Genomic DNA, 22,821 nt, shown 5'->3' with positions numbered 1-22,821 from the left:
CAGTAGAAAGTGCCAATTTGTTACTGAAGTTCACAAAGAATCCTGCGCCGATTCCATGGTACGGGATGCTATTATCCGATCGTTGCCCGACAAAGAAGTTAGGCAACATGCTCTTCAGTTGGCAAACCCACCCCAGACGAAATCCTATCCATCGCTCAGTCTTTTGAAATTTCTCGCACCGCTGGAGTGCAAATAGAGGCATGGGGCGACGTCGGGGAAATACAGCCTCTGTGTGATGTTGACGAAGCGTGTGGCGTGTCCCCATTGGCCGACATGGCCGCAGTACGCTCCCAAGCGCAGCCTCGGCCTAACCGTAAACAAACCTCTAAGAAACTGCAGCAAAACCCACGGCAACTTCCTTCATGTCCACGGTGTTTTACGAAACATTCACGAGAAGATTGTCCACAACGTTGGGCCGTGTGTCACAAATGCAAAAAAAAAAGGGTCACGTGTCATCCGTTTGCAAATCCAACCACATACATGATGTTCGTGAACATGATGCTGATTCGGATTCTGTGCTGTCTGTCAATTGTACTTCTTCCCTTTCAGGGAAGTTATTCGTCACTGTCCAAATACTTGGTCGAGATGTTCGCATGCAGGTGGATACTGGTTCTGCTGCCACTATCATCAATTCTCAGACGTATCTTCAGTTGGGTTCTCCAATCCTGTCACCTGTCATTAGGCAATTACGGATTTACAATAAACAGAAGATTTCTCTCTTGGGACAATTTGATGCTGAGGTATCTTACAAATCTGTCATTCGCACTGGTCCCATATTTGACTCTGTCAATATCGTCTCTGATGCTATTCCTTGTCAACGACATTTTCGTCCCTTTTTTCTCCTGGGTTAGGTCGTGCAAACGACTTTGAAGCTAATATCACACTCAAACTCACTGCTTGGCCTAAGTTTTTTCGGGCTCAGCCCATTCCTGTGGCCCTTCGTGATCAGGTCAAACGGGAGCTGAATCGTCTCACTGCTTCAGGGGCCTTGCTTCCTGTCACTTCCAGTGAGTGGTCCTCTTCTGTCGTTGTCGTTGCTAAGCCAAATGGTGATATTAGTCTCTGTGGCGATTTCAAAGCCATTGTAAGTGCTCAATGCCTTATCGACACTTACCCTATGCCTCGAGCTGAAGAATTGTTCACTAAACTTGCTGGAGGCCAGTATTTTTCTAAACTTGACCTGTCAGAAGCTTATCATCAACTTCCACTCGAAGCTGCATCCCGGCAGTTTCTGGTCCTTAACACGCCTTTCGACCAACGATTGCCATTCGGGGTTTCCAGCGCCCCTGTTCTCTTTCAGTGATTCTTGGAACAATTATTGCTCACTATCCCTGGGTGTATAAATTACCAGGACGACATTGTTGGCACTGGCTCCACCACTGACGAACACCTTCAAAATCTCCGCACACTTTTTCATGTCTTACAGACTGTCGGTCTTAAGTGTAATCTTCAGAAATCAAAATTTTGTCAGGCATCTATCACGTACTTGGGGTTTCAACTCTCTCGGGATGGTATTTGTCCACTTCAGCAAACTGTCGCTGCTATCGATGCCCTTCCTCGCCCTGCATCTGTTAAGGAATTGCAGGCCTTCTTGGGGAAAATAGCATACTATCACAAGTTTTTACCATCTGCTACTTCGGTGGCTCATCCGTTGTCGCCTGTTGCATAAAAACGTGCCTTTTCACGGGTCCGCGTCATGCGATGTGGCTTTCCAGAAATTGAAGACTATGCCGAAACAGGCCCCGTGCCTGGCTACTTATCGACCTGGCCGACATCTTGTTCTTGCAATGGACGCCTCTCAATATGGGATCGGTGCAGTCCTTGTGCACCATTTTTCTGACGGTTCTGAACAACCCATTGCTTATGCCTCCAAAAGGCTCACGGATGCCCAACAAAAGTATTCTCAAATTGAAAAAGAAGCTTTGGCCGTTATTTATGCTCTTCATAAGTTTGGTGTTTTTCTCTATGGATCCAAATTTCATCTTGTTACGGATCACAAACCACTTGTTTCCTTGTTTCATCCATCAACGTCACTTCTCGACAAGGCTGCACACAGCCTCCAGCGTTGGGCTCTTTACTTGTCTCGTTTCAATTATGAGATTCATTTCCGGCCGACGGCTCAACATGCGAATGCTGATGCACTGTCTCGTCTTCCCATGGGTCCTGATCTGGCATTCGATAGGGACGAACTTTTGTGTTTCCACCTGGATATTGCCGAGCAGCGGGTTGTGGATGGGTTGGCTGGTGGCTGCTACGGGTTCTGACCCTACCCTCTCCCGGGTTTTACACTGTATTCAGAAGGGTTTGCCAGACCGTCCGTCCGCTAAGACTTCTGATCCTTTGCGGAACTACTATGCTCTGCGTTACCGCCTCACGGCTAGGGATGGTGTTATCCTCCTTTCCACCGACAATGCTTCACCGCATGTTGTGGTACCTGCATCTTTGCGTGCTTCGGTCTTGCACCTCCTTCACCAAGGGCACTGGGGTGTCTCTCGCACAAAATCTCTGGCGTGCCGTCATGTGTACTGGCCCGGCATTGACTCTAAAATCGCACTCATGGTCGCTGCCTGCGGCCCTTGTGCGTCACAGACCGCCACCCCGAAGTCATCTTTGTCACCATGGCCTTCACCTGAGAAGCCCTGGGAGCGTATTCATGCTGACCTCGCGGGACCTTTTTTAGGTACTTATTGGCTTCTCTTTATTGACGCCTACTCTAACTTTCCTTTCATTGTCCGTTGCACGTCGCCTACCACCGCGGCAACCACCAATGCTCTAGATTGCATTTTCTCTTTGGAAGGCCTTCCCTCTACTCTTGTTACTGATAATGGTCCGCAATTTGCCTCTTCCAATTTTGCAGATATTTGTGCCCGTCACGGCGTCATGCATGTCACGGCCCCTCCGTTCCATTCACAGTCAAACGGTGAGGCTGAACGACTGGTCCGCACATTTAAGGGTCAGATGAGGAAACTCCTGACTTCTTCTGCTGCTGATGATGCGCTTCTCCAGTGTCTGGCTTCTTACTGTTTCACCCCCATGGGCGACCACAGCCCGGCTGAGCTCTTACATGGCCAACAGCCCCCGCACGGTACTTCATCTTCTGTGGCCTTCCACCCCACGGCTGTGGGTGCCTTCGCTTGGCCGGTTCAACGCCGACAACCTTGTATGGGTACGGGGATATGGCAGGTGGCCAAAATGTAGTCCTGGCCGCATCTTACGACACCGTGGTCGACGCCTGTATGAAATCCAGACGGACACGGGTGTTGCAGTGTGTCATTTGGACCAGCTTCGGCCTCGTGTGCTGCCAACGCCTGTTCCGGATGCCGCTACACCGCGTTCGGCTCTACCTGATGCTCGGGATACTGGAGTCTCTCATTACTCACAAAGCAGTCCTCTCACCATCATATCGGTGCCAGCACAAGAACTGACACCAGCAGGAGACGTGCCCATGCAGGAACCCGATGACCATCATCTATTGGAGCAACTCTACTCGCCTCCTTCTCCTACGGACATGGACACATCACCCATGTCTCCTGTTATAACAACCGGACATGCCGCAATCGGCAGATTGGTGCATGGGTCCTCAGCAGATTCGACCCCCATGTCTCCTGTCATCTCGACCCGTTATCATCAGGGACACTTCCGTCCGTACGGGAAGCCTCCTCCTCGAGACTTTATGGCCAGTCAAACAACACCTATGGACGTTAGCAATCTACAGGCCACCTCCATCAAGGCCTGTGCAAAAAATTCAAAGGGGGAAAAAGTGTTGTGACTCACTGATCTTTCAAAGTGCCGCCGTGCAGTTACGTGTGTCCTATACATGCGGCGCTGTCTGCCAGCCATGCAGTAGCAGCGCCACCTAAGCAGCCAGCCAGCCAGCGGCCGCTAGACTTGGACTCAGTTATGATTTGACTGTTAAAGTGTACACACGTCTTACTCTGTTTACTTGATCTGTGACTTTCATGTATTGCGTCTTCCTTGAAATATATTTGTTTAACCTGAAGTTATTACAGTATCCAACATAGCTTCATAAGCTGCAAAACACTAGAAATTTACAATATTGAGTGAGGGTGTTACATCCCCAGTACTTTCTTTGACCGTATTGCGATTTTATGCTTGCCAGTGAATAATTTACTGATCCTCTTGCAGGCACTGGAGAAGTTGATACTACGGTCATTGCTGAAGTGGTTTGATCTTAAAGGTTGAAAGTGATACTCATAAATATTGTTGCCAATGGTCTTAAATGCTCTTAATTACTTTATTTATTACAAACGATTGGCATTAATATATTCACAATAATTCTCTGATTGGTACGAATACCATTTTTTTGTTTTTAAGTCAACAGTCTAGAGATACCGGCAAACAAGTGAGTAAAAGTACGAATACGTACTGATAGGCATTAGGCACTCTCCTTCAGAGCTGGTTTTGTGTTCAGCTAGCATTTATCACCCGTGGATTTACTCTTCTGATATCTTCTGGTATAAACAACAGTTAATTTAATTCACAGCAGCATTTCCTGGATTGTAAAGTGTAAATTCAATATGGGAGTTATTTTTAAGCATATTTATAGCTATTTCTCTTCCGTGCCATACATTTAAGCAAGTAGGTTATCATAAATTCTGTCCCTATTTACATTTCCTAGTTACATCCAATTTTATGCTATGAAATGCTTCTTCTAATGAAGAATGAACATTGCAGATAACATTGTTTCACAAATTATCTAGAAAATGTTAGCTGCTGAGGTAAAGTAAATGATCTCCATTGACAGTGCTTTTGTAGGGTGTTACTGAAAATATGCAACATAACAAAAACAGTTGATTGCAGTTGTGACTTGAAGTTGTGCATGAGGTATGTGACCATTATGATTAATCCAGGAAACATATACAATGCTGACTGGTCACTAATAATAGATCTTAGGTGTTTCATAGGAATGTTGTGTTGAATTTAGTCTCTTTATTACCTGTTTCAGGTGTAGCCCATCATCAGACAATCTGTTAAAAAATATTTTTATATCATGAGCACAAAAATGCTTCATGACCCACACAGTAAGATAAAAATAAGTGAAAGGCATATTTACAGAATACATACCAGTGTACATAATAAAGAAAGTTGCATAAGCACTGACACATAGTGCACGAGATTTCACAGAGAAAAACAGTCAAGTGCAATGGTTGAACATGAAAACTAAAGTTAACAAACCATGCTAACCAGATCAAAGTAAACTAAAAGCCCACCATTTGGCGTGCCAAATTAGTTCATCAAATGATATCAGATACAAAATAAATAAATAAATAAAAAATTACAGAAAGTAACAAAAAGGCTACAGTTAGTGATGATGTTTGACAGTGAATAGCAGCAACATTAACAGCATTAACGTGAAGAACCCATGTAGTACATTAAAATACATATGTATGAAATGGAGATAATAAATAATAACAGTAGCATTTACAAAGCACATGATTCAAACTAAATTCAGGGATACAAGATATGGAGGGAAGAGGATATTTAAAAAAATATTATTTTTACATAAGTACAAGAATTCAAATTTGAAGTCCTATAATAAAACCATGGAATAAATCATAAAATCAGGAGTAAAGAAGCTGCCAAATGCTGCTACACAACACCTTGCTGCACTCAGGACAACATAGATGCAGTCCTCACACTCGTTCTGAAGAGTGAAAAACCAAGATGCAACCTCTGACAATGAGGTTCAGTAAATGGTACTGTAACATTAACGTAGATGAACTGTGAACTAAAGTTACCTTATTTTCTTTTGAAATAGTCACCTCCCATAACCATGCACTGCTGAGCTCCGCGATACATCTCCACCGGCCGGTTTGGCCGAGCGGTTCTAGGCGCTACAGTCTGGAACCGCGCGACCGCTATAATCGCAGGTTCGAATCCTGCCTCGGGCATGGATGTATGTGATGTTCTTAGGTTATTTTGGTTTAAGTAGTTCTAAGTTCTAGGGGACTGATGACCTCAGAAGTTAAGTCCCATAGTGCTCAGAGCCATTTGAACCATTTTTGATGCATGTCCTGGAAACTTTGCGTGAAGTTTTCCATTGGGATGATGTTCAAAAGCTGCGCCACGGTTTATTAGATGTCAGGAATTTCATCAAATCTCTTTCCTTTCAAAGCGAGTTTGAGTCAAGAGAACAGGAAGTCTGGAGGATTGAGATCTGGCAAGTGTGGTGGATGTTCAAGTTGCACCACCCCTTTTTTTGTCAGGACCTGTTTGATGATATTAGCTGTGTGTTGGCGAGCGTTGTCATGAACAAAAAAACCAGGAACCTTGATGTGTGTACTGGGGTCGTGCCCTGTATTGACGTTGCATGAAATGGGTCAGAATTTCAGTGTACCTTGCAGCGTTCAGTGTTGTTCCCTCAGGTAGAAATTCCTTGTGAATAATGCCTTGACTATTGAAAAACGTGATGAGCATCATTTTGAAGCTTGATTTTTCGGCTCTGACCTTTTTCCGACGAGAATGCCATTCCATTCTTTGCTGTTTCGTTTCAGGGTCATAATGAAGACACCAGGTTTCGTCCTCAGTGACAATATGGTTCAAGAAATTGGGTGTTGCATCCACCATTTTAGCAAAATCCTGAGAAGCCTCTAAACCTGCCTGCTTCTGATCATCAGTCAAGTGGTATGGCACAAGACAACACGCTTTCCTCTTCCCTAACTCCTGGGTAAGGATTTGTCACGCAGATTCACGGTTCCTCTGCAGTTCACCCACTATCATGCACACAGTTAATCGACAGTCGTTCGTGATTAATGTCCTCACTTTCTCAACGTTTTCGTCACTGACGGCATTTGCTGGTCATATGCTATGGAGATTGTCGGAAACGCCTTCCCGGCCTCCTCAAAAATGGGTGAACCACTCGTACACATACTTCATGGACAGTGCTTGATCCCCATAAACATGTACCAGCATTGCATGTGTTTCTTCCGGTGTCTTGCCAAGCTTAAAACAAAACTTTAATTTGATCCTTCGCTAGTTCATTGTTCTGTTATCAGTTCTGAACTAACGCAGTAAACAAGCACTTCGTCCAACAGGTCTAACACAGAACACACATGATGCTCAACTGTTCTACGGTGGGGACAAGTTGTCAACACCGGCCACTGCGCAAGTGCACCATTGTGAGTCGCCAGTGATGCCCGATTGACCGTTCTGCCTTCATTCACCAAACTTTATTGTCAGAGGTTTTTGTGTGTGTGTGTGTGTGTGTGTGTGTGTGTGTCACACAATAATCAAAACTGATGAAAGTACACAGGCAAGTAGTAATCTCAATGGGACACCCTTCAATATAAAATCGGTGTGAACAAAAATTATGAGGACAACAGTTGAAAATTATGAGCAAACCACCAAATCTTTATTAAAAAACAGCAAAAAACTGTTGCAGGAGAAGCATGCTGTGCTTAGGGTGGCAATACCCAGTCACAAGCTATATTTATACTTGAGACAACAAAATTCCAAGTGTTGGGCAAACTAGAAAAGCTACCAGACACACATTTTTACAAATGGTCACATGACCATCGCAAAAACCAGTATGTATTCATATAGAAATAAACCAGTGAAGCAAACAGAAGCATGATAAATGCGAGTCATGAAGGCAGCAGTCCTAAATGAGACCATGAAAGTAACACATCATCAAAGATATTAAAAAACCTATTCCTTTTGCTTGCAATCTGCTCATTAATTACAATGCTAGGATCTGGTTTTTGGTGCACATATACTTTGAATTCCTCTAGGAATCAATACAGCATTTCTATGAAACACCCAAGATCTGTTGTTTGTGACCAATCAGCATTGTATATGTTTATTGTAAAACAGTTTATGCACACATTTGAATGTTATAGGCATATTACTTAGTCACTTTTGGTTGGTTTTTGTAGTTAGAGGGATTATACTGACATTCATGAATATTTCTTTTAGATCTATAAGAATGGCTTCATGGAGTTGGCACGGTTCCATGGAAGATGAAGTGTTGGCTGATTGCGTAATGAACTACTGGAAAGTGGTTACCGAAGAGCACATAGAAGATTCAGAATTTGGAACAGACTGATGCAGATAACGTAGTTGCTATTCCTACAGTATCAAATACTACTACTAATAAGTGGTGGTATTTCAAGCAACACAGTGTCGTTTGGACCATTGAGTGAAACGTCTAGTACAGATACAGCAGGTATGGTAGATTGTATCCTGTGCTTGAAGAAACACTTCATGAAAGTCATGAAACTGATTCTGATACTGAGATGGTTACAAACTGGATTTATAGACATGGTCGAAAGTTGGTTGTGAACCCCAATTCTTTGGGAAATGTCTTCTTCTTGGGGGGGGGTCATCTATTACTAACAGAAGATAAGATTGCTAATTTCCTGCAGATTTTATCTAACTATTCCAGCATAGGTATTGTGCTCCTGATCCATTGGTATGAATATTTACCATCCCATAAATAATGGTGGACTTAAATACATAATAATTTGAGCAGTTTTATTGATTACTGTTTCCAAACCGTATGTACTGACATGTATTTCATTGTTCTGCTGGACAGAACATTTTCACATGAACGACACATTTAGCTGCCGGCAACTTGTGGTCCCATTGGTTCACAGATGTTGTTTAAAAGTGTCGAATGTCTCTGAATTTGGCGTTAATAATTACTCTACAAAGTCATCTGTCCTGATGCATAAAGCCTGCAAGAATTCGCAGATGCTTTCCTGTGTGCAGGCGTCTAGTTTTGATGAGTCATTTTCCAGTCTTTGGTGCCAGCATTAAAGGTTTAGTAAGTATGCATATGCTTCGTAGGCATAGGCCTCGTATCAGAGCATGGGGCCATGAACTAGCTGGAGACTTGATTAGGTCTTATAGAAGCCAATAAATTACTGTTGTTTCTGTGGAAATTCGAAGCGCTGTTTTCTTATGTAGCTTTCAACCTATTGACTTTGAACTGATATTTTAATTTGTCTTTGTAAAGATTATCAATGAAAGTTGCTAGGAATCAGTTTGATACTGTCTGTTGACTGTTAGCAGTATAAGTTTTCCCGTCCAGTGGTCATATCTCTGAATCAGTCTGAATGTAGTTTATAGTTGTTGTTGTTGTTGTTGTTGTTGTTGTTGTTGTTGTCTTCAGTCCTGAGACTGGTTTGATGCAGTTCTCCATGCTGCTCTATCCCGTGCAAGCTTTTTCATCTCCCAGTACCTACTGCAGTCTACATCCTTCTGAATCTGCTTAGTGTATTCATCTCTTGGTCTCCCTCTGTGATTTTTACCCTCCACGCTGCCCTCCAATACTAAACAGGCGATCCCTTGATGCCTAGCTGGAGCACATTGATCTCAATAGTCTATATACAAAATCTATCAGAGTAAAAAATACGTAACTCCTTTTGATTTCAATATGAAATAAACAAGTAAGATGTTTAAAATGTTTACTTGGCTCTCAATCTGTTAGGGAAATTTCAAATGTTGGTAATTTTTTTTATTGTTACAAATAAGTGCTGTCAACACTGAGTATGCCATATGTTGTTCCTAGAGAAGCCATTGTGTTTACGTAAATGCTCTCTGTTGCGCTTAGAGAATCTATTTACTCTTCGGCTTCAGTAATTATTTGTGTTTGTAGTTAAATTTTTGCAGATAAATAAGAAATCAAGCCCAAAGTTTTATTTATATTGATGTATACAAAAGAAATGTTCGTAATCTAATTTTTTTGAAGCAGATTTATTATGTTGTAAATAGTCTTCACATGTCTGCCACCGGATCACGTTGTGCAAAGTCCACAATATTTCCTCAGAGCAATTGTCCCACACCTTCAGGTGGTTCAACCTTGCTCCTGGCTAGGTACGACTGACAGTATCCACAGACCGATGCCCCATTTTTAGAACACGCATGCGAAGAATGCGCAGTCGTGGAAATTGCGCATCCCCAGTGATTTGCCCTATTCAAATTCCCCCTGTCGAAAATCGCAGAGCGGCTCTCCCACATCTGTGCTGACAAACGCTGTGTACAGCACACTTGCGGGAGAGCCACTCTGCGATTTTCAGCAGATGGAGTTTGAATAGGGCAAATTACTGCGCATGCGCGGTTTCCGCAGCTGCACATTCTTCGCGTGCGTGTTCTAAAATGGGGCATTGGTGTGCGGATACCGTCAGTCGTACCTAGCCACGAGCAAGGTTGAACCACCTGAAGATGTGGGACAGTTGCTCTGAGGAAATATTGTGGAATTTGCACAACGTGAACCGGTGGCAAACACGTGAAGACTATTTACAACATAACTCATGAAGACTACTTACAACACATTCACCGGGAAAGTTTGAAGAGTCACAGATTTATTATGTTTACATCTCAGATTAATTCAGCTTCAAGATTTCACGTAATAAACAGTGCGAATAACTTTTGCTGTGTATGGAGTCACCAAAAAGCAAGGCTCCAGGGTTCAGCACTGGAATCGCCTGAAAAAAATATGTGAAAGTGTGTGTGTATAGGCAATTAGAAAGAGTCTTAATGCCATTTGTTGAAATGAAAAACAATCTTTTTGAATGCAATGATGTGTGTGAATGGTCAGATGGCATCTTTGAGAATGGAACATAATACTGAAGAATTGCTTCTTCAAAAATCTTTTTGTATAAAAAATTAACCTGTATACGTTTGAACTCATATTTGAAAAGTAGTTGGTTGATTGACGTGCAGTTTGGCAGAACGTTGAATGCGAATATGACTGTGGTTTTATACACCTATTTTTAAGTATATATAATATATAAATAAATATAGCTAAAAACAAAGATGATGTGACTTACCAAACGAAAGCGCTGGCAGGTCGATAGACACACAAACAAACACAAACATACACACAAAATTCAAGCTTTCGCAACAAACTGTTGCCTCATCAGGAAAGAGGGAAGGAGAGGGAAAGACGAAAGGATGTGGGTTTTAAGGGAGACGGTAAGGAGTCATTCCAATCCCGGGAGCGGAAAGACTTACTTTGGGGGAAAAAAGGACGGGTATACACTCGCACACATACACATATCCATCCACACATATACAGACACAAGCAGACATATTTAAATGGTCTTTAAATATGTCTGCTTGTGTCTGTATATGTGTGGATGGATGTGTGTGTGTGTGTGTGTGTGTGTGTGTGTGTGTGTGTGTGTGTGTGTGTGTGCGAGTGTATACCCGTCCTTTTTCCCCCCTAAGGTAAGTCTTTCCGCTCCCGGGATTGGAATGACTCCTTACCCTCTCCCTTAAAACCCACATCCTTTCGTCTTTCCCTCTCCTTCCCTCTTTCCTGATGAGGCAACAGTTTGTTGCGAGAGCTTGAATTTTGTGTGTACGTTTGTGTTTGTTTGTGTGTCTATCGACCTGCCAGCACTTTCGTTCGGTAAGTCACATCATCTTTGTTTTTAGATATATTTTTCCCACGTGGAATGTTTCCCTGTATTATATAAATAAATATGTAATATATAAAGTGGAAACATTGTTACCAAAAATCTCAAAAAGTTCTTGAACAAATTAATTCTAATTTTTACACCACATTAATTGTAATGAACATACGTGTGTGTGTGTGTGTGTGTGTAAGCACGCGTGCACCTGTGTGTGTGTGTGTGTGTGTGTGTGTGTGTGTGTGTGTGTGAGTGAGTGAGTGAGTGAAAGGGAAACATTGTTACTAAAAATCTCAAAACGTTCTTTACAAATGTACACAAAATTTTACACAATACCCTAATGGACATTCAGACAGACAGTAGGCTGTATATTTTATTGATGCATATAATACACTGAGGTGACAGAAGTCATGGAATTCCTCCTGATATCACAGTGGATGTCCTTTTCCCCAGCGTAGTGTGGCAACTCAACGTGGCATGGACTCAACAAGGCATTGGAAGTCCCCAGCAGAAATATAGGGCCATGCTGCCTCCACAGCTGTCTGTAATTGTGAAACTGTTGTCGGTGTAGTATTTTGTGCCTGAACTAACCTCACGATTATGTCCCAAAGATGTTTGATGGGACTTGTGTAGGGTGCTCTGGGCAGCCATATCACTCGCTTGAATTGTCCATAATGTTCTTCGAACTAGTCAGAAACAGTTGTGGCCAAGCAATGTGATATTGTTGTTTGGGAACATGAAGCACATGAATGGCTGCAGATGGTCTCCAAGTAGCAAAATATAACCATTTCCAGTCAATGATTGGTTCAGTAGGACCAGAAGACACATTCCATCCCATGTAAATACAGCCCACACAGTCATGGAGCCACCACCAGCTCAGACAGTGCCTTGTTGACAACTTGGGTCTATGACTTCGTGGGGGGGTCTGCACCATACACAAATGCTACCATCAGCTCTTACAAACTGAAATTTCGACTCATCTGGACAGACCATGGTTTCTCAGTCATCTAGGGTCCACCCGATACGGTCATGCGCCTAGGAGAGGCACTGCAAGTGATGTCATGCTGTAGGCACTAGCATTGGTCATCTGCAGCCACAGCCCATTAACACCAAATTTCACAGCACTGTCCTAACGTATATGTTCATAGTAGATCCCACATTGTTCTCTGAGGTTATTTCATGCTGTATTATTCATCTGTTAGCAGGGACTACTCTAAGTAAATGCTTAAAGTTAAACATGGCTGCACGTTCAGAGACCATGTCTAGGTTACAATTGCAAGAAATGAGCCCTCAGGCACTATTTTTAGACTTAATTAACCTTGGTTCGACCCTACTAGGAGTGCCTTCATCAGAATTGAAAACACTTAAAATGGCCTATAACATAGTCACAGAGTTATAGGGTAAGACATTTTTATATAAAGAGTGTAAGTACTGAATAACAGTAAAAGACAGAGGCTGTACTTACATGTCACATATAAAATAATTAACACACCAAAAGGGCTTTAGTCACAAAATATTTAAGATGGAATAAGTGAAGGCGAGCCATTATGGGCTGCTACTCATACCTGTACAGCCCCAGGATGCTACAGACGGAGGTGTCCTTGTTCAAAAAATAACGCCTTCACTTATTCCATCTTAAATATTTTGTGACTAAAGCCCTTTTGGTGTGTTAATTATTTTATATGTGACATATAAGTACTGCCTCTGTCTTTTACTGTTATTCAGTACTTACACTCTTTCTATAAAAATGTCTTACTCAATAACTCTGTGACTGTGTTATAGGCCATTTTAAGTGTTTTCAATTCTGATGAAGGCACTCCTAGTAGTGTCAAAACCAGGTTAATGAAGTCTAAAAATAGTGACCGAGGGCTCATTTCTTGCAATTGTAGCTAAGTAAATGCCACTGCTCTTGGTCATTAAGTGCAGGCCATCAGCCACTGCGTTGTCTGTGATGGGAGGAAATGCCTGAAATTTGGTATTCTTGGCACACTCTTGACAGTGTGGCTCTCGGAATGTTGAATTCCCTAATGATTTCCGAAATGGAACGTCCCTTGCATCCAGCTCCATCTTGCTCCAACTACTATTCCATATTCGTAGTCTGTTAATTCCAGTCATGTGGCCATAATCACAGTGTAAACATTTTCATACGAACCACCCAAGTACAGATAACTTCTCCATCAACATACTGCTCTTTTATATCTTGTATATGTGATACTGCTACCATCTGTATATGTGCTTATTGCTGTCCCATGACTTTCGTCACTCCAGTGTATGTAAATAAATAATATATAAAGGAGAAGCATTGTTACCAAATATTTCAAATCACACTTGACTGGTTTACTGCAAAGTTTTACCCATTACTATAATAAATATTTGGACAAATATGGGGCGTAAATATTTTTAAGTATATAATATATAGAAATGTTTTAACAAAAATCTTAAAAAGTTCTTGACATATTTATTTCAGATTTTAAACCATAGATATATGTATTTTTTAAACAACAGTGTACAGATTTTCTGTTCCCTGAACCAGTGTACTACTTGCACCAGAGCAAATATGAGTGATACGGGTGTTAATATCAGTCACATTGAGAAACAACTGAAATCACTAAAATTTAGCAAAGCCCGAGAGTCTAATGGAATCTGTGTCAGCTTGTATTTAAAAACTGCGGTTGATTAGCCCCTCTTTCAGTCTTAGCAGTCTGTAAGAAGGGTATCAGAACTAATATTGACATCCATTGGTTGTAGAATCTTATAACATATTCTGAGCTCAAACATAATGAGATATAAAAATATGATTCTATTAAAATTGCCATAATCACACATAGTTCACTGGTTTTCACTGCTAACCTTGCAATTTGTATTGTTAAAAATAAAACTATAAAGTGCATGAATATAAAAAAGTTCCCTGTTCTCAGTTTTATACTTAACAGTAGCTGTTGCAGTTTTTAAAAAGTTGTGATGATGACTTCTTAACAATCGGAACTGGTCAATTTTTTTGTTTTTAGTGCCACGGAGACAGTTTTAATAAAAACCTATTTGAATAAATTTGGCTGTGTGCTCCAAATGACGCAGGCTTGTTTCATGTAATGAGGTGTCTTTAGAATATTGGTGAAGTCTTTGGGACACATATTGATTAAGATTAACTGGAGATATTAAATATAATGAAGGGAAGCGTATACTGTCGCAGGTTTGTGTTACTCACAGGAAGGCGTCACAGAAATGCTGAAAAACCAAATGAGCAACACTTGAAGATAGGCACCAGTTATTGTGTGAAAGCCATCTTATAACATTTCAGGATATGATATTAAGTGAGAAATCTACAAATCCTCATATGTGGTTCCATGGAAAGTGCCCTGTGCCATAAACTTTACAGTGGTTTTTAAAGTATAGATTTAGAGAAGGTATTATGCAACCAGTGAAGTTAGTAATAATCAAAATAATAAACATGTTTACTTGCTAGTAATAAAGTTCCACATAAAACATAAATTTCAAGCTTTCAATACCAGGACCACCATCTGGTAAGAAAGTAAAATAAGAGAACCTTCTAATAGACTACTAGGAAAAGTCAGACAAGATAAAAGTGACAAAAGGGATGTAATGAAGTGGAAGAAAAATTAACTTTATACAGAAATTTTAACACATGTTGATACACAAATGAGTAAGACTGCTGATCTAAGTTTGAGAATTTAGTTGAGGGTGAAGTCATATGTGATGCAATCAGTGCCTGCATGATGTGACTTACCATACGAAAGCGCTGGCAGGTTGATAGAAACACAAACAGACACATACATACACACAGAATTCAAGCTTTCGCAACAAACTGTTGCCTCGTCAGGAAAGAGGGAAGGAGAGGGAAAGACGAAAGGAAGTGGGTTTTAAGGGAGAGGGTAAGGAGTCATTCCAATCCCAGGAGCGGAAAGACTTACCTTAGGGGGAAAAAAGGACGGGTGTACACTCGCACACACACACATATCCATCCACACATATACAGACACAAGCAGACATATTTAGTTTTCCCCCTAAGGTAAGTCTTTCCGGTCCCAGGATTGGAATGACTCCTTACCCTCTCCCTTAAAACCCACTTCCTTTCGTCTTTCCCTCTCCTTCCCTCTTTCCTGATGAGGCAACAGTTTGTTGCGAAAGCTTGAATTTTGTGTGTATGTATGTGTCTGTGTTTCTATCGACCTGCCAGCGCTTTCGTATAGTAAGTCACATCATCTTTATTTTTAAATATATTTTTCCCGCGTGGAATGTTTCCCTCTATTTTTTTTTTTATATAAAGTATGAACAGGGATAAATGAAGGATCAGCAATAAATGAATTTCTGTTTGAAGGCTGTACAGTCCAGCATCCTAATGGCAATCAGGCAAAAGTGCTATGATCATTGAGGCAGTCATCCTTCCTTCGCTCCAGGTTGACCCATTTAGTGAAACACCATGCCTTGCTGTGAGAGGTAATCTGTAACTGCCTGCTGCACATCCTATTCCGATAGGAATTGTTGACCCTTCAAGACCTTTTTTAAGGGACCAAAGGTATGATAATCACATGGGGAGAGATCAAGACTATAGGGTGATTGCTCAGGTGTCTCCAACTTGAGTTGGCGTAATTTCCACAGCACGGCATTTGTAGTATGTTACCATAAAGCAGCAGTACCCCATGTTCCATCAACAGGGCATGGTGCCAGATTTCAGTGACTATGGTAGCAACTAACATGTATGCATGTACCATTATAGGACAGTTTGAAGTGTTGTTTGTCCAAAGCCATTCCATTTCATTACTCAGCAGATCAGTGGAAGTGTTAATGTGCTCTTTGCAATCTGAGATGGTTGTGATATCTACTCACTACCAGCAAATGCATTGGCACGTGTGCCACCAGTCCAACCTGTAGTACAGTGCTGCAAACTTGTCAGCACTAATATCAGTGCTCCTACTCCAGAAATGAACCAACACAGTCCATTAACACTATGCAAATGAAAAGGCGTCATCCCGTTCTGTGGTAGTATTTCATGATCCAGTATCCCGTAATCAGTTTGCTTGTGACCTTCTCTTATCCACTGGTCCTACACGGGCATTTCTGTCATTACAGGTGACGCAATATGAGCCAGAGTGTCACACTATGACACACACATTCAGTAGAGAACAATCAGTTTGCCCCATTGATCTCTCTCACATTCTTAGGTTGGCAACTCGTCAATTACCAAGTTTTGTGTAACATTGACCTTTCCAGTCACCTAAGAAGAGAGGGGTTGGTTATTACTGCTATGTCTGTGTGTGTCTGCCACATTTGACTATTCTTTTTAGGAGATGAAGCTTTTTTTTAGGTTAGTGAATTATCCGTGTACTGGGAGTGGCAAGGAGGTTGGCAGTTTCAGAATTCCAGTGAATTTGTGTGTGTGTGTGGTGGGGGGGGGGGGGGGGGGGGGGCATGCACGAGCACACTCTCAAATATGAAATAATTGTTGGTGAAGACAGGATTAAAGTAAGGAGGATAAAGGCTGTTTTCTCTGCTCAGAGATGAAACAATTACTGGTGAGGAGTGGCATAACATAAGGAGGAGAGGTATTATGGATTAACTTAACTGTCACATCCCAAATGGTCAGAAATGCTCAGTGATCTAAAAGTTGTGTATTGGTAAATGTTTATACAGAAAAAGATTGTATTTTTGGTGACTATCAAGATACAAATTTATAGTTTGGAGGAAACAAGCCTAATGGTATGATATATGACAAAAGCTGTTTTGAATTGGTGTTGTTTCAGTATTTGCTGTGCAATCTACTGTGTGTGTATGGTGCACCAGTATCAGTTTGTTCTTATTCTTGCCTGTTAAAATTCCAAATTTTTAGGGCTGGTTGTTAGTTGTGCCTGAATAGTATTGTGTCTTGCATTTGTGTTGGTGACACTGCTGTCTTTTCCATGTGAGCAATGGCTGATAAATGATCATATTGGAATTTTAAGACTTTGTGATCCAAGGAGAATACATTATATAGAATTTATTGTCGAAATAAGTGCCAACTGTTTTTCCCAGACTAGCTATGAAATATTGTTACTAAAGAAAAATGTCTTTCTGGGAAGTCCTCTAGAATATGTATGAATTAATAGGAATGAAGCTACAAGAAAAAGGAATGCACAAGACATTTCGTGTGAGAGATCCATTATTTCACACTGTTCCTCAGGCTCAAGTCCATTTTGTACATAGTTGTGAAAAGTCGAGATTGCAGCATTAATTCAATATAAATACATAAAGGGAAATCAAATGTTAAGCCACTCAGTGGAAATAGCCTACCACAGTAAGTTCACTCAGTATGAGCTTGCCCATGAAAGGCATGGTTCCAGTTTTTAGTACCCTTGTGGCACACAGTTGTAATCTGTCACAGTTTCATATATATTGTCTCCCTCCTCCTCAGGAGGCAGATTTCAGGAATTTTGAGAGTAAGCCCTTAATCTCATTTACCTATTTAGTGCTGTTTCTGTAATGTTTAGGATTCACACAAATTCCATTTTTTTCTGTCTTCTTTTCCCTTCATTATTGCAAGTGTTTTAGTATTATTGTACTGAACTCTGGGACCTCTTATAAGCATGTATTAATTTGAAGATTAATTGCGTGGCGCAAGCAAGAGGTGTTTTTCTTTTAAATTGCTGCAGTTTGTATGCAGCTACTGTAAAAATCGCCACCGCAGGAAACTTGAATTATTATTATTATTATTATTATTATTATTATTATTAATGATTACAAGTTGGTCTTTAGTTTACAGTGACATAGTCAGGTGTTAAGCATTGAAAAAAGCTTCTAACACTTTTTAAGTCTGTGTGAAACATAAATTACTACGAATAGGATGTACAAAATTCAGTATCCTGTAAATTTTCTGCTAAAGAACAGTGATAATGTTTATTAATATGGTATGCTATTTTTGTTAGGAAATTACTGTAATCACTGTCACCTTTTGCAGTTTTGATAATCTGATTTATTTTTCTCATTAATTGCTGCTTTTACTCATTTTCCCTTTTTCATTTTTTTTAGAGTGGCAATGAGTGAGTCCGTTTTGATGTACACTTTACCAAATGGCACTCATGTGTTGATTCGCAACAATTCACTGGAAGGCAAAGATATTGATAATGTTCCAGTGATGGTTGTGGAAGATGGTGAGTTTTATTAAGCTTTTTCAACAATTTATTGTCTACAACATGAAAGTGTTAACCCTCAGTTAATTACAAATTATGTGAATGCTGCACCCCTTTCCTTGTACCTAACTTTTTGTCTAGCCTCCCAACACTTCACGTTTCTCAGAATTTTAAGAAAAGTTGAAAATCTCAACAGCAACACAAGGTCACAACCAACCTGAAATTGAAAGATTGCAACTTTATGATATGCTCCTGCCCGCCCCCTACTTTTTATGCGCTGAAGTATCAAATTGAATGACATTGCCAAAAATATCATTATCTAACGTTAAAATAACTGATTATAACTTATAATCTTATTCCCAGAGAACAAATGATGTATCCCAACTTCATATGCTTTCATTAATGTAAGGTGTGAATTTATGGCACTGAAGACAATGTGGCTGTGTCACTACCTGTGTGTATTGTTAACAGAAATTAATGTTTTTCATTGTTTTAATTTGCAGCAGATCTACAGTAGTCAGAAAAGCTAAATACAATGACATGATTACAATTTTGAAATACATACTACACATGTATAAAGGTAGTATGTGTTTTGTCATCATTTTGTTCATGGGCGTGTTGTTATTGATGAAGAATGTTAAAATTGCTAATGGGGCTAGACTAGTTATTTTAACATGTAAACAGCACAAAACCAGAGAACTTGGTATCTGATTCAAGGTTTTGGAAGATTAACTTAAATAATCATGTTTAACAGACCCTAAAAATGAAATGATAGCATTAACAGTTTCTCGAATTTTAGGAATAAACATGGTCCATTTTTATCAAAATGAATTGTGGTTCAGATCTGCATATACTACTCTCAGCACCTCAATTGTTTTTGTTAATGGTATTTATTTTTGAATTGGAAAATACTTTAACTCTGCTAATCCATGGGAGCATATTTTTTGTATTGCATGTTAGAAGTTTTCAAAATTCAGAAACAAGAACACAAATACAATAAGACAAAGCAGTTTGTATACCAAACAGTGTTTTCAGGCAATACAGAGGGAACAACTTACTACCACAATGTGATGTATTTGAAAACACAGCAGTTTATGTGATCGGAGTAATTTGAAATTAACTGGGTGTTAGCACTTCCTTGCACTGAATCATTCAGTTGTTGGAACTGTAACATTTATTTATAACATATTTTTTTAAAATATATCATATGTGTGCAAATTTTAATAAAATTGGCTAATTTTAGTTATTTGTGGCACAGGATTAGCTACAGATGAAGGTGAAAACAGTGTTATATTACCAAACATGCATATAGTCAACACTGTAACAGTAGAAGCACCATTAGAGCCTGTACAGTTGGTTGAAACTCAACTTCCAGAAGAAAGCAGACAACAGGACTCCCTCCTGTCAGAGGTATATACTTTTTAAAGTATGTTTTAAATGTTCATGTTGTGTATAAAGTTAAGCACATTCCCAACATCACACTGTGTATTGGCAATAAGCTGATGTGTAATTCTATATAGCATTCTGTATGAACGTCATGTAGATATAAACCTGGTCTTTTTTCTCTTCAAATGTCTTGGCCAAATGAAAGTACTAAAACAATATGTTATTTTTCTATTCAGTTTTCTGGAGGAGGGGAGTATTTTTGGCAATAAAAATGACTGTTCTTCATTCCCTCACAAAATAGAATGGTTAACGAACAGCGGGTTGCATGTGTACTGCTGAACCTTTCTGCCATTGTTATCAACCTATTATTTTTCAAGAAACTTGTGTTCAACAGCAAAATATTTATAGGAGAAGGCATTATATCACAGACATATTCCAGTTGACATGTGAGTTCTTGCCATCACTGAAGAGCCCCCTTCCATCTCTGCATTCTGTACGCAACCTCTTGTATTGCAGGTTGTAGTTGTGGACCCATGTTTCATCATAGATGGCAGTTAATTAGAAAAATACCTTGCCTTCCGCAGAAGTTTCAGTAGCTGTTGATATGTCTTTCTGGATATTTTTCTGTACATAGTGCTTGAAACACATCAGATTTTGTTGCATCTAAGATGTGAATCAGTACCATGCATGTGTCAAGCTGTGGATCTCCGTTATTGTTTAGTTCCAGTATTTTTTAAGCACAGCCATTTTCTGGCTTATTGCAGGCTTAATGCTACACATTTGTAAATAATGTAGCAAAATTAAACCAACATACCAACTAAAGGGCTGAGAGTTGTCACTTTCAAAGGGTTTCTGTCATAATTGCAATTACTCACCTATTGGATGGCTACACAGTCACATTTCATACTTACACTCCCATCTAAATAGCAGGAAGTGCTCAGTCATACTGCATGAGAGATTTCACTCTGATGATTATTATTAGCTACAACAGTACAACTGTGTTGTGACATAGAACCACAGCAAAAATGCAGCACAAGACAGTGCAAATCCTGCTAAGGCTGATACTGTGCAGGACACAGATGTAAATACTCTGAATAGAAATGAGGTCTCAAAAACAGTCAGCTGACATCTCCTTCTGCAACACTTGCGACAAAGTATGGTATTAATGACTTTTTTTCTCCTACAATGTCTTTTACACTATCAAGACTTGTTTTTTGATGAGTAATGTCCCTAAACTGTTTATTGAGACTGGTCAAAATCTCAGTTGGTTGCAGAATTATGACTGTCGTTACCTCTCCTATATGTGGCATTTGAGTAATGTATGTATTCTAACCTACATACCATTCTCCGTTAGTTCAACACTCAGAAATGCTGGTTTCTATTTGAATGTCACATGTGTAATTTAAAGAGCAATAGTAATGCATTTCATAACTCAGCCCACAGAACTTGAAGGACTGGATGACTTCGCAGAAGTTGTGACCTGGTACAAGTGCCGAAAATGTTCTTTCGTTGCTGCGCAGTTACCAAGTTTGGTGGAGCACCTAAAATCACACAATATAGATGTGAGTAAAATATTTATTGATGTGAATATAGATTATGTAGCTATCTTTAATAATATCTGAAAATGCTTGTACACAATGTTGTGAATGATTTCAGTTTCTTATCAACAGATGAAAACAAGTGCTTCCTTTCATGTTAATTAAGAAAGCACCACCTTCTAATACATGGATTCAGCATATGTTTCTGGCTATCATAATTTGGAAAGATAAGTGTACATAGCCAACATGACGCTTTTCTCATTTGTAATGCACTGTTTATTTGTGTAAGATAAGTGTATACAATCTACAGGCCAGATGCTGCCTATGGCAAAACATCAATCCTTTATATTGGCTGTGTTAGAATGACAGCAGCCTGTCACATTTATTTCAGATACTTAATTTATTCCACATATTTGTGAGCAGTGATGATAAGATCCCTATCTAGTCATACTGATGTTAGAGTTCCATGGTTTCCTAAGTCAGCTATGGTGGATGCTGAAGTGATTCTTTTTGGAAAAGATGTAGCCAATTTTCTTCCCCATCTGTGTCATATCTAAACAATAAGAAGTTCTGTCTGCTTTTCACTTAGAAATCTGTCTCATTGTGTTGATCTTGATTTAGGAAGAACTGTGAAATTCACTTGTACAATACTAGAAGTAAAAATAATTTCCATTAAGACTATGCATCAGTGTAATGTCTACAGGCTGCCTGTAGACATCATACAGAAAATTGGATATCTCCAGCTATTCAGAGACAAAGTAAAAGAGAGTGACTCATTAGCTTTGCTTTCTAAAATTCATTAGAATATCTGGAAACGGAGGAGTGTATGCGCCCCTTGGTATCTTGCATCAGAGATCAGGTACCTGTCATCTCACCATAATTGCTACCCAACATCTAACTGCTGTGCCCATCCATAAAACAATAACACTTACAGACTCCTCTGTCGCTATTGTCTGCCTGTGGAACAAGCTACCCTGTGACAATTGTTGTTCCACTTTTCACCAGTGAATACAACTTGGTTAATTTCTGCTATAGCTATTACTGTTTCTACTGCTATTTGTGAGTCTAGGGACCAATGACCTCAGCAGTTTGGTCCCTTAGGAATTCACACACATTTTTGTTTCTACTGCTTATGTCATATTTGTTTCAATTGTTTGATCCCATATTCACTGCAAGACCTCTTAAAACGTGTGTTTTAATGTATGAAATGCAAAATATGTAGTGAGAAGGCAGTTAAAATTGTTATTCCTAATCAGAGTTTATCATTAACAATCCATACCCTTAAATTCATCCTATGATTCGATTAGAACAAAGATGTAAAGTCCAGAGGAAGGAACTCACACCCATTTATAATTAATTAGGAATGTTAATACAAAATTTTCCAATACGATAAAGCAA

The 22,821-nt window shown here is 39.9% G+C and overlaps 1 protein-coding gene across 3 annotated transcripts in view; it reads left to right on the top strand.

The window, feature by feature from the left end:
* The window catches only part of LOC124605430 (zinc finger protein 569-like), a 138,335-nt gene that overhangs the window by 63,672 nt on the left and 51,842 nt on the right, over positions 1-22,821 (top strand). The window contains exons 2-5 of one of the 3 annotated variants that reach the window (XM_047137093.1): positions 7,936-8,185; positions 18,399-18,520; positions 19,758-19,909; positions 21,322-21,447. In XM_047137093.1, the coding sequence (XP_046993049.1) occupies positions 18,406-18,520; positions 19,758-19,909; positions 21,322-21,447 (393 nt within the window). In that variant the 5' untranslated portion in view covers positions 7,936-8,185; positions 18,399-18,405. Of the gene's footprint in view, positions 1-7,935; positions 8,186-18,398; positions 18,521-19,742; positions 19,910-21,321; positions 21,448-22,821 lie in introns of all 3 variants that reach the window. The other 2 variants (XM_047137091.1, XM_047137092.1) reach the window with 2 other exon arrangements.

Source organism: Schistocerca americana, chromosome 3 (genome assembly GCF_021461395.2).
Source record: "Schistocerca americana isolate TAMUIC-IGC-003095 chromosome 3, iqSchAmer2.1, whole genome shotgun sequence".
NCBI classification, from domain to species: domain Eukaryota; kingdom Metazoa; phylum Arthropoda; class Insecta; order Orthoptera; family Acrididae; genus Schistocerca; species Schistocerca americana.
This window is presented reverse-complemented; position numbering and strand designations above follow the sequence as displayed.